At 45.6% G+C, this 22,459-nt stretch overlaps 1 protein-coding gene across 1 annotated transcript in view; it reads right to left on the bottom strand.

Annotated features, from left to right (window-relative positions):
* Positions 1–22,459, bottom strand: part of NME7 (NME/NM23 family member 7) — a 102,059-nt gene that overhangs the window by 8,570 nt on the left and 71,030 nt on the right. The window contains exon 11 of the mRNA XM_068160645.1: positions 12,284–12,391. Within this exon, the coding sequence (XP_068016746.1) occupies positions 12,284–12,391 (108 nt within the window). The remainder of the gene's footprint in view (positions 1–12,283; positions 12,392–22,459) is intronic.

Raw genomic sequence — 22,459 nt, 5'->3', positions numbered from 1 at the left:
AGCTTCCAGGTCTGACCACAATCAGCCCACTGCTTTTGCTGTATGAACTTTGAAAGGGGCCTACAAGAGCACTGGGAAAGCACTTCTTACAAAGGCTTGTGGTGATAAGAGGAGAGTTCAGCTTGAGCAGAGGAGATTGAGATTGGACATTAGAAAGGAATTGTTTACAGTACAGGTGGTGAGACACTGAAACAGGTTGCCCATGGTGGTTGTGGATGCCCCCTCCCTGCCAGTGTTCAAGGCCAGGCTGGATAAAGCCTTGAACAATCTGGCCTAGCGGAGGCTGCCTGCCAATGATAGGAAGGTTGGAATAGGTGATCTTCAAGGTCCCTTCCAACCCAAACCACTCCATGAATCCATCAAACTATTGCCCTGGGCTTTTCTCTCTTCTCTGCTAAGTTGCTGCTAAATCATTGCTGTGCTTCATCTGGAGGAAGAGGGGTAATGGAAAGAGGACCTGGGCTTTGGGGCTGAAAATGAGAACATGCTGAGGAAAAGAAAGAAGGCAGCAACCTCAAGGACACAAATCAGGCCTCAGATGAGTGATCAAGAAGTGTCACACCTTCCTTCTGCCTCACCTTCCTTCTGCCTTGACCTCCCCTCCACAAAACTCCCTTGCTCAGCGCAACGCGAACACGTGCCAAAAGCCAACCCTTGTTTATCATGTTGGTTACCTTCAGGATCAGGTGAAACTTAAAGAGCTTTGGGAGCTGCTTGGTTCACACTCGTTAACTTCTCTCTGGCACTCATAAACCACAGACTTGGCAGAACAAGGAGCAATTAGGCCTCGATCTTACCCAGAAGTGGAAGTACAAGAGCTGAACTCTTTCACAACTCTGTTTAAACAGGTTCCCAGCATAGTTTGCCTGTCTGGCCCACAAGTATAATAATTATATAACCTGTGTTCAAAATCAGGCTGCAAGTGACCTAACAATACCACAAGCTATTTTAATTTCTCTTCAGACAGGGCCAGGCCAAAAAAGCCTGACTTGATTCTCTGTATAACTGCATCTGCGGCACCAGAGACAGACCTGTGAGGCAGAACTCTGGTGCTGGCTAACATCTGCACACACCAGCACAGGAGATGAAGTTTTCCTACACTCCAGATTCTTCCCAACCTGTTTCCACAGCTGTTGGATTAAAAAGTCTCAGAAAATTAAGGTGGAGAAGAACTTGAATCACAATAGCCATTATTTGAGAGATTATTTTGTGGGAGAGACTTCAGAACCTCAGAAGAGGCTGAAATTTCCGACTGACAAAAGTTGCTACTGTTTGGGTGAAAAGCTGCAAGAAGCCCAACAAACCAACACCACCAAAACCCCACCTCAGGCAAAGCCTCTCAATTTGTATTTCTTTTCACTGGAGATGATTAAAAGCATCTTACCCTGGCTTAAGCAGCTCAGTATGGGCCCCTAACAAAAGGCTTCATGGCAAGGCTGCCATATGACTGCGTGAAACAATGGCTTCTTTATTAATACTTTAACGACTCCTGAGGGAAACGCTGTACAGCTGGAATGCCCTCAGTGAAAGGTTCATTGCCATGCTGTGCACTTCTGCTGTGTAATGTTTTACAAGCTGCACTGCCCTGTGAATGGGGAGAGGTAGTGCTCAGGTGGTAGGAGCAGCTTGCATAATAGCAGACAAGTTAATGGGTAACAAGCAATGCAGGAGACCTTTGTTCTGAGTGTGACATACACAAATTCCACACTAAGCACACTGACGCTTCTGGGAGTTACTCATTGACATGCTTTATTAAATTGCTTGGACTATACCTTGATGCACCAGAAAGATTAGTTTAACACAGCTGCATCCCTCTGCTGCCTTCTATCCTTAACTGCTGCCATGTAAGCTCCACCCGTGGATCAGCTCACTGCTGGTACAGAGGCATTTCCAGGGGGGATGATAGCAAACACCTTGCAGCACACCCATGGAATGGGTTGTCCAGGGAGGTGGTTGAGGCCCCATCCCTGGAGGTGTTTAAGACCAGGCTGGATGAGGCTCTGGCCAGCCTGATCTAGTGTGGGGTGTCCCTGCCCATGGCAGGGGGGTTGGAACTAGATGATCCTTGTGGTCCCTCCCAACCCTGACTGATACTGTGATACTATGTCGTTGAGACAATGGCAGTCAAGGAAGCAGCAGACACAAGCAGAGCTCTTCTGCAGCAGCACACAATCACAGAATGAAAGGGATTGGAAAGGAACTCTGGAGATCATCTAGTCCAACCCTGCTGCTAGAGGAGAACTCTACCCTGATGGAGTACTGTGTCTAGTTCTGGTGCCTCCAGCATAAGAAAGACATCAAGCTGCTGGAGTGAGACCAGAGGAGGCCATGAAGATGATCAGAGGGCTGGAGAACCTCCCCTGTGGGGACAGGCTATGAGAGTTGGGGCTGTTCAGTCTGGAGAAGAGAAGGCTTCAGGGAGACCTTATACCTGAAGGGAGCTACAGGAGAGCTGGGGAGGGACTTTTTACAAGGGCTTGTAGTGACAGGATGAGAGGGAATGGATTAAAGCTTGAGGAGGGCAGATTTAGACTGGATAGCGGAAACAAATTCTTTACAGTCAGGCTGGTGAGACACTGGAACAGGTTGCCCAGGAAGGCTGTGGATGCCCCTCTCTGGAAGTGTTTAAGGTCAGGTTGGACAGGGCCTTGAGCAGCCTGGTCTAGTGGAAGGTGTCCCTGCCCATGGCAGAGGGGCTGGAACTAGATGATCTTTAAGGTCCCTTCCAACCCAAACCATTCTGTGATTCACTGAAATGCTTATGGGAAGCATTTGCCATGTTCCCCAGCTACAAGGCAAGTGCCCCCTATCCTATCTGAACAGCTTCCTAAGACACCATCCTCTCTTCCGCCTCCATGAACAAAGGCAAAGGGAAAGGAAACGTAAGGCATGCTTCTCCTGATGCTATTTGGAATGCCAAACCAAGGACAGCTGTCATCTAGCAGGTGGAAAACACACAGCACCAAAAGCCCTCCAGCTGCACAGCTCTTAACACCCATCAGAGCACTTAATACCAAATCTGAAGAAAATGATGCTGAGTTTCATTGCCCACAGCACCTGTCTGCACAAAACATCTGCTGAACTGGCCTGACCTGTCATTGCTTGTCATGTGACATCACCTTCCAAGTCCCTAAGGCTGGATCCAGCCAGCTGAACTTCCAGCACCACAGCTTGTGTGAGCCGCTGCCCACCAGACTGCTAGAGCCAATTTGTACAGCTAGATGATATTCCTTGTTTGCCTTAGAAGCATCAGGGCAGTCTCACTGGGCCAAGGCTGAGCAAGGGAAAGAAGAGCTTCCAGCAGTAAGCTGCAGTCTGCCAGTCCCCAGCCTCACTCTCAAACACCACTGCTCAGCTGAAATTCAAAGAGGAGATAAGGAAAAACCCAACCACCATGACATCTCTCTCAGAAGACTGACAAAACCCACTCCTTTTGGTAGCAGCAGAATCATCCCTTCAATAGGTCATCTTATGTCTGTGGAGCCCACAAATAGCTGTGAGGCAAGGGAGAAGGTGAGCTAATGATACATGAGGAGGTCCTCACTACTCCCTAGCTGGAAAGCTGCCTGCAACCCTGAAAACTGAGACATCTCCCTCCACAATGCCCAAGGCAGAGCCTGACGGCACCCAGCAGCCATGCAGAGGCACAGGCAGCACTCTGAGGAGTCAGTGGAAAGGTCGCTCGCAGGGACTCGAGACTGAGAAGGCAGTTGGCACTTCCTCCACTCTCACAAAACCAGCTTGGCAGCCCACCCCCTTCTGCAGTTTCACACACAGCCTACCAGACAGGCAAGGGCACAGGTAAGCATGCTCCTGCAGCAGTTATCAGTCACCTAACAACAGCATCTTCCTCAGCAGCAGGGAGAAGGTTATTTCACCCTGAACTCAAATTTCCCCCACTCTGTAACAAATGCTTTTCCAGGCACATCTTGCTGAGGGCTGCATCCTCTCCCTCTGTGTGTAAGTGCACAAACACAGGCACAGGTATGACTATGATAAAGCCAACCACGCCCTGGGCTGCATCAAAAGAAGTGTGACCACCAGGGTGAAGGAAGTGATTCTGACACTCTACTCTGCTCTTGTGAGACCCCACCTGGAGCACTGCATCTGGTTCTGGTGCCCCCAACAGAAGAAGGACATTGAACCCTTGGAATGGGCCACAAAGATGATTGGAGGGCTGGAGATCCCCCTCTAGGAGGGCAGGCTGAGAGAGTTGGGGCTGTTCAGCCTGGAGAAGAGAAGGCTCCAAGGAGACCTTAAAGCAGCCTTCCAGTATCTGAAGGGGGCCTACCAGAGAGCTGGGGTGGGACTGCTTACAAGGGCTTGTTGTGATAGGATGAGAGGGAATGGATTGAAACTTAAGGAGGGTAGATTTAGACTGGGTATTAGGAAGAAATTCTTTGTAGTAAGGGTGGTGAGACACTGGAATAGATTTGCCCAGGGAGGCTGTGGATGTCCCCTCCCTGGAAGTATTCAAGGCCAGTTTGGGTGAGGCCAAGTGCAAGATGTCCCTATCCATTGGTAGGGGCTTGGAATTAGATGATCTTTAAGGTCCCTTCCAACTCAAACCATTCTATGAATCTATGACTATTAAGTATTTGTTAATTATGCCAATAAATGCTGTGAAACAGACTAATCACCCAAGCACAGTGGCACAGGAACACAAACACGCATGGCTCAGACACAACAGACTGCACCTCAAGGAAGAAAGCTTTCAGGTTAGCCCAGCTGTGCAGCTGATCATCCTCAGAGTGTTTTGCTGCAGTACCAATGCCCTTATGGATTCATAGAACAGTTTGGGTTGAAAGGGACCTTAAAGATCATCTAGTTCCAAGCCCCCTGCCATGGCAGGGACACCTCCCACTAGACCAGGCTGCTCGAGGCCCTGTCCAACCTGAACACCTCCAGGCTGAGGGGGCATCCACAACTTCCCTGAGCAGCCTGTTCCAGTGTCTCACCACCCTCACTGTAAAGAGCTCCTTCCTAATATCCAGTCTAAATCTACCCTCTTCTAGTTTATACACTATTCCAGATTCACAAAAGCATCCACCAAAAAAACCACCAAACACCACCACCAAACAAACCCTTGAACTGCACAGCGCAAGCAACCGCTTACAGGCAGAGTGTGCCAAACTTCCAGTACCACAGTGTCACAGTATAACTAAGGTTGGAAGAGACCTCGAGGATCATCGAGTCCAACCTATCAACACAGACCCCATGACTAGACCATGGCACCAAGTGCCACGTCCAATCCCCTCTTGAACGCCTCCAGGGACGGTGACTCCACCACCTCCCTGGGCAGCACATTCCAATGACCAATGACTCGCTTGGTGAAGAACTTCCTCCTCACCTCGAGTCTAAACCTCCCCTGGTGCAGCTTGAGACTGTGTCCTCTTGTTCTGGTGCTGGTTGCCTGGGAGAAGAGACCAACCCCTTCCCAGCTACAACAACCTTTCAGGTAGTTGTAGAGGGCAATGAGGTCACCCCTGAGCCTCCTCTTCTCCAGGCTAAACAACCCCAGCTCCCTCAGCCTCTCCTCACAGGGCTGTGCTCAAGGCCTCTCCCCAGCCTTGTTGCCCTTCTCTGGACACATTCAAGTGTTTCGATGTCCTTCTTAAACTGAGGGGCCCAGAACTGGACACAGGACTCAAGGTGCAGCCTAACCAATGAAGAGTACAGGGGCACAATGACTTCCCTGCTCCTGCTGGCCACACTATTCCTAATGCAGGCCAGGATGCCCTTGGCCTTCTTGGCCACCTGGGCACACTGCTGGCTCATGTTCAGGCGACTGTCGATCAGCACCCCCAGGTTACTTCAGGAATACTGCTCCTGTTTAGCTGCAAGCTTAGGCCACTGCTTTTTTAATGGTTGCAGATTATGTGGATTCCTGCATAATGTGAAAGGTACTCAGCCACCTGGTACCCAGCACACTGAGGTGCGTGTACAGCACCACCTCCTGTGGAAAGTTTTACTCACTGTACCTCCAGTGAGGGGAACAAAGTCAGTGGCTGCCTTTTAACTAGCCTTCACTTTTCTAAAGAGGCACTTAAGCAGGGAAGGCTGGGACTTGTAGCATGCACTCAAATTAAAATCTCCTTCAGAAATGACTAATTTCAAGGGAGCTTGTTTGATCTGGAGAATGACTCACCATATCCAAGGGTTGGCAAGCTTCTCTTTCAACAAGGTGTTTATCAGAAATTCTCCTCAGGTCAAGGATGGTAAGTTCAGAAACAGAATCATTTTTCACCACATGTGCAGGAAAGACACAAATGCAAGATGTCTCTGGTCTGTTAAAACTGATGGAGTGGGTTCAGAGAAGGGCCAGGAAGATGAGCAGAGGGCTGGAGCACCACCCCTGTGAAGTCAGGCTGAGGGAGTTGGGGCTGTTCAGCCTGCAGAAGAGAAGGCTCCAGGGAGACCTTATAGTGGCCTTCCAGTATCTGAAAAGGGCCTACAAGAAAGCTGCAAAGGGACTTTTTACAAGAGCCAGTAGTGATAGGATGAGAGGGAATGAATTGAAGCTTGAGGAGGGTAGATTTAGACTGGATATTAGGAAGAAATTCTTTACAGTACAGGTGGTGACACACAGGAACACATTGCTCAGGGAGGCTGTGGATTCTCTCCCTGGAGGTGTTCCAGTTTCTCACCATCCTCACTATAAAGATTTTCCTTCTATATTTCAGCCTATAAGCAAACCCCTGCTCTGAATGACCATCCTACACAACATCAATTGATCAGAAAAATTAAGAAACTGGAGGTTTAGCCTTCACTCACACAACCCCACCACCTCATACAGACTCCATGGCTGCCACACTCCAGTCTCTACTTTCTTCTCACCATTAAACTAGGAAACTGATGACAAGGCTGAGAAAATGGACTGTTACAAGCTATTTGTGTCTAGCAGTTGTCACTTGTGAAAACACATTTTGTACTCATAGAAGACACACAAGTGCACAAAGTGAATAAATAAGTGTCTGACCCACTAAGTCAAATGGCTCATCCAAGAGTCTTCAGGGCAATATTCATCTTCCTCCTGTACCACTACACTAGGAATAAAAGAAGCAGTTACAGCTCTACAACTGACAATGCACTGATTTTTCTTGACTGGTTAGAGCTTAGGCTCAACTGCATCTCTCCTGCTCTCTTGACCCAAAGTGAGTTATTAACCAATTCTGATATGTTTTAGTCACTGCCTAAAATGTGAAGTAGTAGGAGCAAGTGCTGGTATTTGCTTTCTGCAGTTGTTTGTCTGAGTAGTTTGTTGGTTGGGTTTTTTTAAGATTAAAAGTGAACTTTCCTTTTTTCCAGGGCCATGGAAATCCAACACAAAACACTGAAAAACTGCTGTACCACACTGAATAAATACAATGGTCTGAAACTAGGTGTGCAAGCTGAACCTTAGTTCATTAGTCCTTGCTCTTCTCAAGACAGCATTGCTCTCTCCCCTTTCCCTGAGTACTCCTTGGTTATGATTTTGGGGAGAAAGGTCAGCACTTTGCCTTTCCTAGTGACTGCCAAACTTTGAATGAACCACCAAAGTCACCTGGAGTATGGCTAGTAACTTCAGCAAGCATCTGACCTAGCCCTCAATTTCTTATCTCTTCTAAGAAGTCTCCATTTCTGGACAACTAGCAGCTGCCATTGCAAGCAGCTTTCAAATGTCAGTTAGATCTTAACCTGTGGGTGATGAAAGCTTCAGAGAAGGGTGGAAAAAAAATAAGCAGTGTCTGGCACTAAGGATACTTAAATGAGTCCTCAGGAAAGGACCATTATGTTCCTTTCTACACAGTAACACACCTTGGATGTGATGCCATAGGCAACTGTGCATTTAAGGTCCATGATAGGATAGTTGGTCAAGCACCTATCTCCCCCTTCCATCCCCATTTAGTTCTGGAAGTTCAAGAGTCACAAAAATAACCAAAAAGCAGATCAACAGCAGTCTCTTGACCAACAGAGTCATGAGTGTGGCAGGGACCTCTAATAAGCTGCTTTAGCATTAACAGCATCAGTAGTCCACATGTCAGCCAACAGACACAGCCAAGGCTTTGTCTGTACAAGCTGACTGGGCTTAATTCAAGCTCACGGACACTGGGGCTTCCACTCTGCAGCCCTTATACATATAAGGAGAGGCTGCATGGGAAGTGGAAACCTCTGGAAAAGGAAATTCAGTTTGAATTCAGGGAGGTGGTAGAGTCACCATCCCTGGAAGTGATCAAGAAATGTGTGGACATGGCGTTTTCAGACATGGTTTCATGATTATGGTAGTCTTATGTTGACAGTTGGACTTGATGGACTAAAGGTCTTTTCCAACCCAAACAATTCTGTAATTCTATGCTTGAACATGGTCAAGGTTGTAAAAAGTTCTGAATCAAAGACAGTGAACATCTTTATTCACAGTGTATCAGACTGGCTCTGTCTGGTTTTGTGCTGTAACAGTTCCCTGAGGCCAACCTCTCTGAATCACTAAGAGCTTCAGAAAGTTTACATCAGAGCATCCTCTCTCCAAGAAGACCTACTGGGTTTCAGAAAAGGAATGAAGCTATTTCCTGCTCTGGGAAATAAAAACCCAAACAAACCATTACCACCCAAAACCAAGCCAAAACCAATCCAAAGTCAAAGCAAGCAAGCAAACAAAACACAACCTACCAACAAACAACCCCCCCCCCCAAAAAAAAAACCACACCAAACAACCCAACAAGCAAACAAAATCAATCCAAACAATCAAAACCCACAAAAAGGACGAACAAAAATCACAAGCCACCAGAACCAACCAACTCATCCCTCAGAAACCTCACCAATGCACATGTAATGGGAACTTAGGGAGGGAAAGGGTTAGGAATTTTGTGTCATTATTTTAAATACTGATTTTGCAGTCTGTCCCCTAACATTTCTTGTATTTAGTGTTTTATCTTGGAGGAGAGAAACACAAATTAAAACATCTTCATACAGAGTTCCAAAGTTAAACACTTCCATACCAGAATTTGAAAAGCAGCTTAGCCAAGCTCAGATGAAATCGGCACCACGGTTAAAACTGAATCTCTGGAGTTCTTGCCTCTTGTGTCTGAATTCAGATTGCCAAGTTTAACTTTCATCAGCAAAACAAGAGGCCAAGGATTTGCATACAGGCTGGGGTTTGGAGCTATACTGGGTAGTAACTGCAGCAGAATATTAACGCCGTACAAAACCCAGTGCCACCTGAAGATGGGAAGGAGACTGATAGGTATGGATTCATTTTCTTTGAGGTTTTAAAAAGGAGCCTTCATCTTTGTAGTATAAATCTAGTAGGTCAGACTCTACCACCTCCCTGGGCAGCCTGTTCCAATGCCTGACCACTCTTGCAGGAAAGAAATGTTTCCCAATATCCAATCTAAATCTCCCCTGGCACAGTTTCAGGCCATTTCCTCTCATCCTGTCGCCTGATACTAGGGAGAAGAGACCAACCCTCACCTCACTCCAATCTCCTTTCAGGGAGTTGTAAAGAGCAATGAGGTCTCCCCTCAGCCTCCTCCAGACTCAACAATCCCAGTCCCCTCAGCCTCCTCATAGGACTTATTCTCCAGACCTTTCATCAACTTTGACACCCCCTCTGGACATGCTCCAGCACCTCAATGTCCTTCTTGTAGTGAGGAGCCTAAAACTGAACACAGGATGCAAAGTGTGGCCTCACCAGTGCTAAATACAGGGGCGTGATCACTTCCCTCCTCCTGCTGGTCACACCATCCAGAGGTCAGGATGCTGTTGGCCTCCTTGGCCAGAAGATGGATGTATAATGCACACACACTAACTCCACAGTGGAAGAATCAAGTTCCACTGGACCCACTTAGCCAACATCATTCTCCTTAATGCCTAGTCCTTACCTATCTCTGAACCCACCTCCTCCAAGGCTGACAATAATTTCTCTCTTAAACTCAGTGTATTAAATACTCCACTATGCATTAGAGAATGAAAACATTCACCACCAGTTACTGACCAGCATACTTCAAAATACTGGTCTATCTCCATTTCCTTCTATGTGTGTCTTGCATGCCACACAGGCACTCAGCTCTGGCCCAGCTCATACGATGTTGTTACCAGCTAATGGAGCTGAGAGGGGGAAAGGTCTCATTTCTGCTTGCCAGAAGATGAGACTTTTGTGACTGGATTTGAGCTTCCCCCATAGAAAAGCTCACTGTGGAAAAAGCCCTTCACATGGATGGTCTCTGCATGTACTCTACCCTTTCTTTTTCATCAGCTGTGACAAGCCCTTGAACCTAAGCAAATGCAGAGGTTGGTTTTTAATTGTCTTATCTCACTTTTCAGGGAACTATATTTCTTACAGAACACAGATCTAAAGATTCTGCAAGAAACAAAGTGTTAGCAGTAAAAAGTTCTCTGTAATTTACATTATGATGCTTCTTTGCCAGACAATCAGAATGAAATATTCACTGCTTTGTTTGCTCAATAAAGAACACTGACCAATACCCTTCACAACTGTTGGCTCAACTTGGACTGTTATAGAAGGAACTACAGACAGATGAAGAGCCACATTCTGTGTACAATTATGACTACAGTGAAAAAAAAGTTTTAGATCCCTCTCCCAGAAAAGTACAATCAATAAATGCCTGTTAAAATGACAGGTCTGCAATGGGAGCTGCAAAATATGTAGTCAGACTAATATTAGATCAAGACCTTGGTTTATGCTTCAGCTGTGAGATTCAAAGGACAAGTGGATGTAGTGGAAACCTGAAGAACTCCAGCCTCAATTTTTGTTTTAGAGAAGTGAAACTGCTTTGTTCCACACATACAGCAGCTGTAAACTCAAGTTAAACAAGCAGCAAAACGGGGTTATACCTACTTTGCATCAGCATAAAGGAGACAGACTTGTGGGCAGGCAAGAGAGAATTCTGCTGAAGTCCTAAAATGCTCTATGAGTGTTGATGAGACTTCCATGTTTTCTCTTGCAGACTATGCCTTTTTTCCTGCTGCCATTGAAAATACCATTACTGAGGGATTTTAGGCATGTGGTGACATATACCCATTTACTTGTTTAAATCCAGTCCCTTTGAGCAGAAGCTAGAAGTTGTCAACTTTTAATGACAGCTTGGAAATGGTTTAAAAAGCTGCAACTTTGTTGATACTGGCTGCCATTCTCACTGTTGAATTTCACTAGTCTGTTCCTTCAACTAGATGCAATTTCCTGGCAAACAGCACTTTAACCCACAGATCTGATTTGATTTCATGAAGAGAGATGGTGACACAGTTAGCTCTTCCTTTCCCCTCAAGGAAAACACCATATTGGCAGTGTAAAATTATCTAGGATGGGAAAACTCTTAACTGCTCCATCATTCTGCTACAGTCTGACAGCAAAACACTCACAACTACATATAGGCAGTAGAACAGAAGCTATGCATAAGCTGGAAAAACATCTGCATTGATGCAGAGATCCATCCAAGATGTGCTTACACAGCACTGTACAGACCTTAGGTTTGAGGCATGGAATTAAGTGAAGGAGCTTGTTCTGGTTTTCATAACAACTACTTCCATCTTTATAAAAAGTCCCTCAATTTAAGTTTTTCCCATTTTATTGAACATTAATGAAAGCCTACAAAGCCAAAATGAGATAAAAATTAGTAAGTTAATATAAAACACAGGAAATACCAACTGACATGCAGTAACTGTCTACAAAGAAACCTGGACCCCATCTGGAGATTTATAATTTGCCTGTAATGTTCCAAGCCTCACACAAGCTCACCCTTAGAGACAACACAGACCAGGAGTCATGGTGGTCATCCAAGAAAGAGCTAAGAAAGTGTCCCTACAGAAGCACAGACAGGTCCTGATACCCATTCCCACAGCCATATTCACACAAAGAGAAGATTCTTGACTTTCTTCTCATTGTATACTTCACTGTGCTATATCCACTCAAGAAAACTGCATGGATGAGCTTTTCCACAGTACCAGAATTAACTGAGCTAAATGCCCTTAACAAACTCTCTGCTTTTGTTTCTAGTTGATTACTGGTCTCCAACACATCTACTCCACATATATAACACTTCAAAAGCTTAAAACAGTGTCAAGCACTTTCTGTGAAATAAAAGCAGATGGTTTTTTAGCAGGTCTTACCTTCAGAAGACCATCAAGCACTTTCTATGATATAAAGGCAGATGGTTTTTTTAGCAGGTCTTACCTCCAAAAGTCCATCAAGCTCTTTCTATGATATAAAGGCAGATGGTTCTTACCTCCAAAAGTCCATCAAGCTCTTTCTATGATATAAAGGCAGCTGTTTTTGTTTAGCAGGTCTTACCTCCAAAAGTCCATCTTCAGGTAGGTCAGTGCAGTGGACAGCATTCTGAATCTTGTTCTTCCCAAAGACAGCACGCAGAGTTCCAGGTCGGAGAACACGGGCTATTTCCTGTCAGACACAAGAAAACCTTTGTGATCCACACTGCTCCTCTGTATCACAGACACAACAGAATCTCACACAGTGAAATAGTATTGTGCTGTCAATATATGTGTGAAAGAAAATATATGTAGAAAAGAAACATATGTATGTATAAAAGAAAACAAAAGAGGGAAATTCCAGCTTCCACTATGCACACACAACTGCTGAAAAACCATGCTCCAAGGAGACCTTATTGTGGCCTTCTGGTATCTTAAGGGGGCCTACAAGAAAGCTGGGGAGGGACTTTTTAGGGTGTCAGGTAATGCTAGGACTAGGGGGAATGGAAAAAAAATAGAAATGGGTAAATTCAGATTGGATGTTAGAAAGAAATTCTTCCCCATGAGGGTGGTGAGACACTGGAACAGGTTGCCCAGGTTGCTGGTAGAAGCCCCAGGCCTGGAGGTTTTTAAGGCCTGGATGTGGCTCTGAGCAGTCTGCTCTAGTGTGAGGTGTCCCTGCTCATGGCAGGGGGGTTGGAACTAGTTGATCCTTGAGGTCCCTTCCAACCCTAACAACTCTGTGAAAACCAACTGCTTGAAAGTAGGTCAATTAAGCCACCTCAGTATCACAGTATCACAGTATAACTAAGGTTGGAGGAGACCTCGAGGATCATCGAGTCCAACCTATCAACACAGACCCCATGACTAGACCATGGCACCAAGTGCCACGTCCAATCCCCTCTTGAACGCCTCCAGGGACAGTGACTCCACCACCTCCCTGGGCAGCACATTCCAATGACGAATGACTTGTTCAGTGAAGAACTTTCTCCTCACCTCGAGTCTAAACCTCCCCTGGTGCAGCTTCAGACTGTGTCCTCTTGTTCTGGTGCTGGTTGCCTGGGAGAAGAGACCAACCCCTTCCTGGCTACAACCACCCCTCAGGTAGTTGTAGAGGGCAATGAGGTCTCCCCTGAGCCTCCTCTTCTCCAGGCTAAACAACCCCAGCTCCCTCAGCCTCTCCTCATAGGGCTTGTGTTCAAGGCCTCTCCCCAGCCTTCTTGCCCTTCTCTGGACACGTTCAAGTGTCTCGATGTCCTTCTTAAACTGAGGGGCCCAGAACTGGACACAGGACTCAAGGTGTGGCCTAACCAATGCAGAGGACAGGGGCACAATGACTTCCCTGCTCCTGCTGGCCATACTATTCCTAATGCAGGCCAGGTGAAAACCAGAACCCTTCATGTTACAGATACACCTTCCTGGCACTTGAATTAGTAGAGATAGCTTCCGTTAACAACTTTGCAGCTTTCAAGCACAGACTGTACTGTCTTTAGTGAGCAGACACAAGCACACAACCTTGCAGATAGCCTCCCCTGATACTGAACTCTCTGCCTCAGAACCTGACATTTGTGCAGCCCAGCTACTGAACAGCATCTTTAGCTTCACAGAATCACAGAATGCTGTGCTGGAAGGGACCCCAAGGATCACCTGTTCCAATCTCTCTAGGTGATAGTGTAGTTTAAATGAGATGGCCCAGCACTGACTCGCTGACTCGTGCCAAAATCTGAACCCCTCTGAGGATCAGTCCAGACTCTGCCTATATCCTTCTCTGCCCTTTGGGGTTGTCATTTCAATATTCTTCTTCATCTACAATGCTGAAGGTCTCCTTGGTCTTTTAAGAGTGTTTCTCTTGACCATTCAGGTCCTGAAATAACATTCTTCCCCTAGCTCTTTACTATGGTACTGCTGTACCCCAGGGCACTGCCTTCACTGGCCCTCCCCTCCAAAATCCTCTCTCATTCTTTCTTTACAGTCCTGCCGTTCTTGTCTGCAATATTGTCCTTTAATCCCTTTTCTATGCCAAATGTGCTACACCTTGTTGACCTCTCTTCCCAACACCCTGGAGCTCTTCTCCAAGCCTACATCATGCACAGTATGCCTTCTTTTAAAACGGTGGTGATGGCATTAACCCAGTTTTCTTGGATATTCTTCCATGAGTGCTTCCTGCTGCTCACACTGAGCTCACACTGCAGCTACTGAACAGAAGAAAACATTCTTCCTTGCCAACAGAGCCTACATTGGCATCTTCCTGAAAGGCACTGGGTACATTAGGGTGTCGTCACTGTGGAAGTGGCCCACGCAGTTTCACCGTGCCACTCCCAGGGGTTTGTCTTGGTGTCACAGATGGAGGTTACTGCCCCCACAGCCCAGTCACCAGGCTGCATTGTCCAAGCATTTAACTGTCAGTGTCAATGAGTTCAAACGACTTCAGCAGTGTTGCTTCTTGGCTGATCTGGAAAATACCTCACAAGTACAGGGGAAAACCCACTTGCATGATGCACACTCTCTTCCCTTGAGGTCTTTTCCAACCTTATTGATTCTATGATTCTGGGATGGCAGTGAATATTTTAAGCTAGTTCCAAAAGACCTCACAAGATAATTACCTGACAACAACCTCTTGCTGCTTTCCAGCTTCACCCACTTGTGCCTCATTGTGCCTCTGTGATTACTAAATTAAGACAATTGGACTTTAAGGGCAAATTCTTCTCTCAGCACAGCAAGTCCTGGTATTTTCTTCTAGTTACAATTAATAATTATGGTGATCTGTTAACTGCTGATCTAGGTCTGTTACCTACAGTGACCTCTTGCCTACCTAAAAGACAATTAAACCACTTCAACATGTTATGAGGAGACATTTCAATTACTGTGTGTACATCACACATTACACAGAATCTCTGGATAGGGATGTCAAGGGTATTTGAATATGATACACTCCAAAAGCAAACAAATTTTACTTCAGAGGAGACATTCAAGAGTTTCACTTAAAGAGAAAAAAGCCTCAAGGAGAAAGAAAAGAAGTGGGGAAAAAAGGAACCAAATCCAACCTGAAAAAACACCTCTCCGCTACGTGGTCCTGATTAAAGGCTTGTGATAAGAAAGTGTGCTGGAGAAACAAAAGTCCCATGCCAGGTAATGATAGCTATGTGACACTTTAATCAAGCCTTCCTTGAAACAACTATTGATTCCAGTAACAACTAGCTGTCAGGAGGCCTGCAGTAGCACTAGACTTCCATTTGTTTTAGGGACTGTTTGGGTATATCAGAAAAAAAGAGAAAAAGAAATAGTGTGGCTATGAAAGCACTTTATCAAAACACAGCTCAGAGATGAAAAGCTAAAGCTGCTGTTTCATATTCTGTTTATTTCCTATCCATCAAACTCTCTTGCTCAAACTGTTCCATCCCCCAACAGGTCCAAAGATACTGTTTCTTATGAAACCTCTCACGTTTTCACTTGACCTGTCTTCCTCATTTTTCTTTCCTTCTTCTTTTTTACCTTTTCCCTTCTTTAAAAGCAGCTATGGCCTCCTGACTTACCATTTGTCCTAAGCTCTCACTCACTTCTGTCTCACAACTTCATAACAGAAGACCTCATGTTTCTTCTCTTAGATTCATTTGCTCTCCCTAACACTGGCTAAAGCTCCTACTGCTGCAATCTCTTGTTCTTCTTTCCATTTTTCAAACATAGGTTGCAAGGCATTTTCCTGCCTTTCTGAAACTCATCAGTCACCTTGCACAAAATGGGACACATTCTGTTCTGCCTGAGGTTGCATTAGAACAGGAGTACACAAAGGTAGGTCCTCCAGCACTCTACATTGTCAGCATCTGATAATAAGAGAAGGAGCCTTTCTTGCCATGAGGTAACAAATAGGAGAGGTAAAGCAGTTTCTTCTTTCTCCACTACTGAGGAATGCTTAGGGAATAAGCTGTGTGGATCATGTCTATAGCTGTCCTTGTGTATGCATGGCTGGAAATCTTGGAAATGTTTCAGGCAAAGAGGAAGAAATTCTCACCCTTTGCTCTTGTGAGACCCCACCTGGAGTACTGTGCCCAGCTCTGGTGTCCCAGCACACGAAGGACACAGAACCGTTGGAGCAGGTCCAGAGGAGGGCCACAAAGATGATCAGAGGGCTGGAGCACCTCTACTGTGGGGACAGGTTGCAAGAGTTGAGGCTGTTCAGCCTGGAGAACAGAAGGCTCCAGGGAAACCTGAAGGGGGCTTACAACAAAGCCAGTAGGGGACTTTTTACAAGGGCTTGTGGTGATAGGATGAAGAGATTGAAGCTTGAGGAGGGTAGATTTAGACTGGATATTAGAAAGAAATTCTTTACAGTGAGGGTGGTGAGATTCTGGAACAGGTTGCCCAGGGAGGTTGTGGATGCCCCCTTCCCTGGAGGTGTTCCAGAATGAGGCCTTGAGCAACCTGGTCCAGTGGAAGGTGTCCCTGACCATGGCAGGGGGGTTGGAACTAGATGATCTTTAAGGTCCCTTCCAGCCCAAACCATTCTACAAATCTATGAAGAGAGCTCCTTACAGAACTTATTCCCCAGAGCACATATTAACATACACGCTGCTGCTCCATGACAGGAAGCTTCTCGAGGATGGTTGTGGGGTGGTTTTTCTCCATCCTCTTTTAATCCTCTTTTTCCTAAGCTTTCTAAATACAAGGTCAACATTAACAAGAATGCAATAGGCTTCTTTCATCTAACATTTCACAAATCAATCCAGAACAGAAGTCTCTTGTTGACAGTGACACATTTTTCCTTTCTTTGTGTTCCAATGGCATATGTATACATGAAGTAAGTACTAAAGACCTTAGCATTATTAGAAAGTATCATAGTATCATTCAGGGTTGGAAGGGACCACAAGGATCATCTAGTTCCAACCCCCCTGCCATGGGCAGGGACACCTCACACTAGATCAGGCTGGCCAGAGCCTCATCCAGCCTGGGCTTAAACACCTCCAGGGACAGGGCCTCGACCACCTCCCTGGACAACCCATTCCAGGGTTTCACCAATCTCATGGTGAAGAACCTCCTCCTCACCTCCAGCCTGAATCTCCCCACCTCCAGCTTCATTCCATTCCTCCTAGTCCTATCACTACCTGAGATCCTGAGAAGTCCTTCCCCAGCCTTCCTGTAGAAGGACTTCTCAGGATCTCAGGGAGTGATAGGACTAGGGGGAATGGAATGTGTTTTATACTTTCCAAGTGTCACAAAAAACAACAACAGAAAATCAAATCAAAACAATCCCCTCCAAACTAACCCCCTCCACACTAAACACTCCTCATCCTTTAGTCTTCATGACAAAACAAACTCATACACAGGTTCTCAAGAATCTGGAAAGGCTGCATATCAAAGTCTTTATACATATTTAGCCTAATCTTCTGTCTCCTGAGTGCTCTGCAATTGACCTAGACATTCAGATTGTCTTCTCCTGACTAATGGTACAGTGTGATGCCCCCAACCACTTACCAGCTGTCCTGACACGTTTCTTCTATTTTTCACTGAGCCAAGTCTGCATGCATATAGTTATACCACACAGTTATAAACTTGTTCAGGAAATTAAATTACCTCAACCAGGCAACAGCAGCCACATTTACAGCTGGGAGGCTGTAAAAAGAGCACCTGAGACTCATCTCTTTTCCAAATCAAACCATTTTACAACAGCAATCAAGCCAGAGTTTATTTGGTTACAAAACCCTAATCTGGGGGGAAAAAAACCCAAACTGCTTGATTATTTGAATATCACCTGCCTCTGAACTACCAGTCTGAAGCCCTGTATCTCTTGGAAGTTTTGTTAATGGACCTAAAATTATCTCCCCTCCTCCGGGGTTGGCAGTTTTTTGGAAAGCTCACAAGTCTGTAGAAGTTGTTACACTGTCTCCTTCTCACTCTCCATCCCTTGAGGCACTTTGATTCTCTCTGTTTCACTCCCACACATTCCCTACCACTCCTCTTCTTTGGCAGCCCAAAGGTGCTGCACCAACTCCCCGCAGACTCTCTGCTGTGGGCAGCAAATGTGGTACATTTGCCAGCCTGAGATAGCATTTTACTGCTCTTGGTGCTCCTGGTTGATGCTTAAGCTATTCTAATGATAATTGCCTGGCTCAGAAGCTTCTGACTTGTTGGTGTGCCTATCTGCCACTGTCAATGGGCAAAACCTAGATAAGAGGAAGCAGCCACTCTTCTGAGTTAAGTGGGAGCTGGAATTGTTTAGCCTTGAGAGGAGGAGGCTCAGGGGAGACCTTATTGTTCTCCACAACTACCTGAAGGGTGGTTGCAGCCAGGTGGGGGTTGGTCTCTTCTCCCAGGCAACCAGCACCAGAACAAGAGGACACAGTCTCAAGCTGTGCCAGGGGAGGTTTAGGGTGGATGTTAGAAAGAAGTTCTTCACAGAGAGATTGACCATTGGAATGTGCTGCCCAGGTGGTAGAATCACTATCCCTGGAAGCGTTTAATGTAAGGCTGGATGAGGCACTTAGTGCCATGGTTTAGTTGATTAGATGGTGTTGGGTGATAGGTTGGACTCGATGATATCGAAGGTCTTTTCCAACCTGGTTAATTCTGTGAAGTGTAAACTAGATTGGAAGGTGAAGTCTGGAGGACAACTGATGCACCAAATATAGGTTGGTCACAAAATAGGAGCAAAGATCAAACATCTGGCTATCTTGTTGTGTTATCTGGGTGCAATAAGGGATATTTATATTGCTTGACAAGTTGGAGAAAGGCAGCATTTAAGATTTTAAAAGGAACTAATCCCAAAAGATATCAAAACACACAGTACAACTGTAAATTTGATTATTAGGCACTTCACTTCTGATGATTTCCCAGTGCCTCCAAGGCATCCAGAATTTCATCTGTTTATTAATTCACCTGAAAAACAAAGATAAAACCATACTAGACTGCAAGGGATATCTTGGGATTTCATTAATTCATGTCAGCAAAATGTCTGGAGAGTCTCCAGCAAAAGTCACTAAGAAGCTGCAAGGCATTTTTAGTCTGCAGATATCTGGGCTGAGTTTTCCCCAGTAAGAACAAGGCAAATAATAAATTATCCTTACCTCTGAATTTAGTGAGAGGGAATTTTACATTTGGGAAAGCAGTCTAAATATCTCCACTTTATACTTTGCAAAACAGAAAAAACTGCTTTGAAATTCTACTGAGACTTCCCTAGCTGAACCAGCTTTGGATCATAGTATCCTAGTATCAGTCAGGGTTGGAAGGGACCACAAGGATCATCTAGTTCCAACCCCCCTGCCATGGGCAGGGACATTCACCTCAACAGAAAATGCAGACAAACCCAAAGACAAAACTCACAAGGGGAAACCAACTTGAGAAACTGACAGATCTTGCAGTAGTGATCACAGAATGGTAGGGGTTGGAAGGAACCTCTGAAGATGATTGAATCCATCCCCCATCCCCCCTGCCAAGGCAGGTTCAGCCAGAGAAGGTCACACAGGAATGCATCCAGAGGGTTTTGAATGTCTCCAGAGATGGAGAATCCACCACCTCTATGGGCAGCCTGCTTCAGCGCTCCATCACCCTTAATTCATCAGTTCCCCTAAGGTCAACCTCTTTTGTACGCCATCTTATCATCAGGAGTACATAAGATACCCTATGATCTGTCTCCTTTTCTGCTTGGTTATTGTTAGCTCTGCAACCCATTTGATAACCAAGCAGAGCTTGAATAAGCAGTCCTCTAGGATAAGAAAAAAGAAGACTAAGAAAAGTCATGCACATCCAAGAACTGACTACTCATAAGCTGCTGACTGAAAGACTGAAACATTTCAAGGCAGCTACAGTCAGTTTCAGAATAATCAAGTCCATAACATCTTCATGGTTACATGGAAAATTACGTGTCCTACTGCCCTTGTTCTACCTGTTCATAACTTCCTCTGTGGCACGTTCTCAACAAGCACCTTTACAGAGTCATAGAATCGTTTTGGCTGGAAAAGACCTCTAAGATCACTGAGTCCAACTGTTGACCTAAGACCACCACAGCCATTAAATCATATCCTGAAATGCCATGTCCACATGTGCTGACTCTTGCTACTTGCCTTCTCTGACACTCTGGAACAAGCTCTTGCCGCCTGGTGTTCCAAGTTCTGCCTGGGTTTATTATTTCCTTAATTTTTTTAACTGGAACTATCATTAGTATTACTTCATACCTTGAAGTCTATGTAACAACACTCCAAAACCTCTATGTTCCAGTGGTAACTCAGGAAGAATGCAAGCGAAGGACAAGGCTATCTATAGCCAACAAAAACCTGAGTCAGCCATGTAGGCAAATGCTCTTAATCTATTCCAATCAAAGATTCTGCAAAGGCACAAGGTCACTGTGACCAGGATGATAAGAAACTGGAGAAGGGGAAAAAAGAGCCTTTGGTGCAGTTACAGTATCATTTTCTTTTCCAGATAGAGTGACCTCAGCACTTCCCAGATCTTCTGGAAGCACTGCTCCCTTTTTCCAAAGAAGGACTGAGGTTATAGATCATTTTTTCCCCTTCCATGTTTCTTTTCAGAGGTTATTTTTTATATAGTTAAAACCATCACTGTCCAACATCGCCTGAAAGTGTGCCAGGGAAGGTGTAAGTTGGATATTAGACAAAATTTCATTCCTGCAAGCATGGTTAGGTATTGGAACAGGCTGCTTAGGGAGGTGGTGGTGTCCCCATCCCTAGAGGTATTCGAGAAACATATGGACATGGTACTTTGGGACATGCTTCAATAGCCATGGTGGTCTTAGGTCAATGGTTGGGCTCAATGATCTTAGAGGTCTTTTCCACCCAAAACAATTCCATGATTCTGTGATATGAGACTGACTTGCTGTCTGCTGTAACCAAACAAAATAAGCTAAGCAAACAACCACACACACTGAAATTAACCCAGAACCACCTTTTGTTTTTTTTGAAGAGACTTGTATTTGTGCCTTTATGGACTGAATATATTAATGAATCTGTTCTCAGAAGCCTCAGCAACCACAGCGGAACCATAAGAGAACAATCCAAGGGAGGAAGAACAAAGAAAAACCAACAATAAAAGATGAAGAATCACCAAGGAAAATGGACCTCCTGTGACTGCAGTACCTAGGAGTTCTGTTTCCAGCTCTGCACCTCACTGCCAAAGTCTGCATTTTCACAAGAGAGGAGAATGCTTTGACTTTTAAAAAGTGTTAAAATCCTCCCACAGGTGAGGCAAATAATATTTTAATCCAGGGCAGCTCTGTGAAACAAATCTTAGGAGAGAATGCTGCAGATTGCCTTTGATCAGCCTACCAGGGTAAAGTTACATTGTGTATTTGTAACAGTCTGGCATCAAAGCATCACCTGATACGTTTGAAGCCTACCTCTTTTTCCACATTAGTGAAAGACAAAACTTTTCTCCTCAATCCATTTAAGATGCTTTGGGTGAGACCACATTTGAAGTATAGTGGCCAGTTCTGGGCTTCCCAGTTCAGGAAGGACAGGGATATATTAGAGAGAGTCCAATAGAATAAAGTAGAGTAGAGTAGAGTAGAGTAGAGTAGAGTAGAGTAGAGTAGAGTAGAGTAGAGTAGAATAGAATAGAATAGAATAGAATAGAATAGAATAGAATAGAATAGACCAGGTTGGAAGAGACCTTCAAGATCATTGCGTCCAACCTATCATCCAACACCACCTAATCAACTAACCCATGGCACCAAGCACCCTGTCAAGTCTCCTCCTGAACACCTCCAGTGATGGTGACTCCACCACCTCCCCAGGCAGCCCATTCCAATGGGCAATCACTCTCTCTGTGTAAAAATTCCTCCTAGCCTCCAGCCTGAACCTCCCCTGGGGCAGCCTGAGACTGTGTCCTCTTGTTCTGGTGCTGGCTGCCTGGGAGAAGAGACCAACCTCTGCCTGTCTCCAACCTCCCTTCAGGTAGTTGTAGACAGCAGTAAGGTCACCCCTGAGTCTCCTCTTCTCCAGGCTAAGCAGCCCCAGCTCCCTCAGCCTCTCCTCACAGGGCTGTGTTCCAAGCCCCTCACCAACTTTGTTGCCCTTCTCTGGACACGCTCCAGCAAGTCAACCTCCTTCCTAAACTGAGTGGCCCAGAACTGGACACAGTACTCGAGGTGTGGCCTAACCAGTGCAGTGTACAGGGGCAGAATGACCTCCCTGCTCCTGCTGGCCACACTGTTCTTGATGCAGGCCAGGATGCCATTAGCCCTTTTGGCTGCCTGGGCACACTGCAGGCTCATGTTCAGCCTACCATCAACCAGCACCCCCAGGTCCCTCTCTGC

The sequence above is a fragment of the Melanerpes formicivorus genome, unplaced genomic scaffold (assembly GCF_026170545.1).
Source record: "Melanerpes formicivorus ecotype bairdi unplaced genomic scaffold, bMelFor1.0.p_v2 SCAF_51, whole genome shotgun sequence".
In the NCBI taxonomy this organism is placed as follows: domain Eukaryota; kingdom Metazoa; phylum Chordata; class Aves; order Piciformes; family Picidae; genus Melanerpes; species Melanerpes formicivorus.
This window is presented reverse-complemented; position numbering and strand designations above follow the sequence as displayed.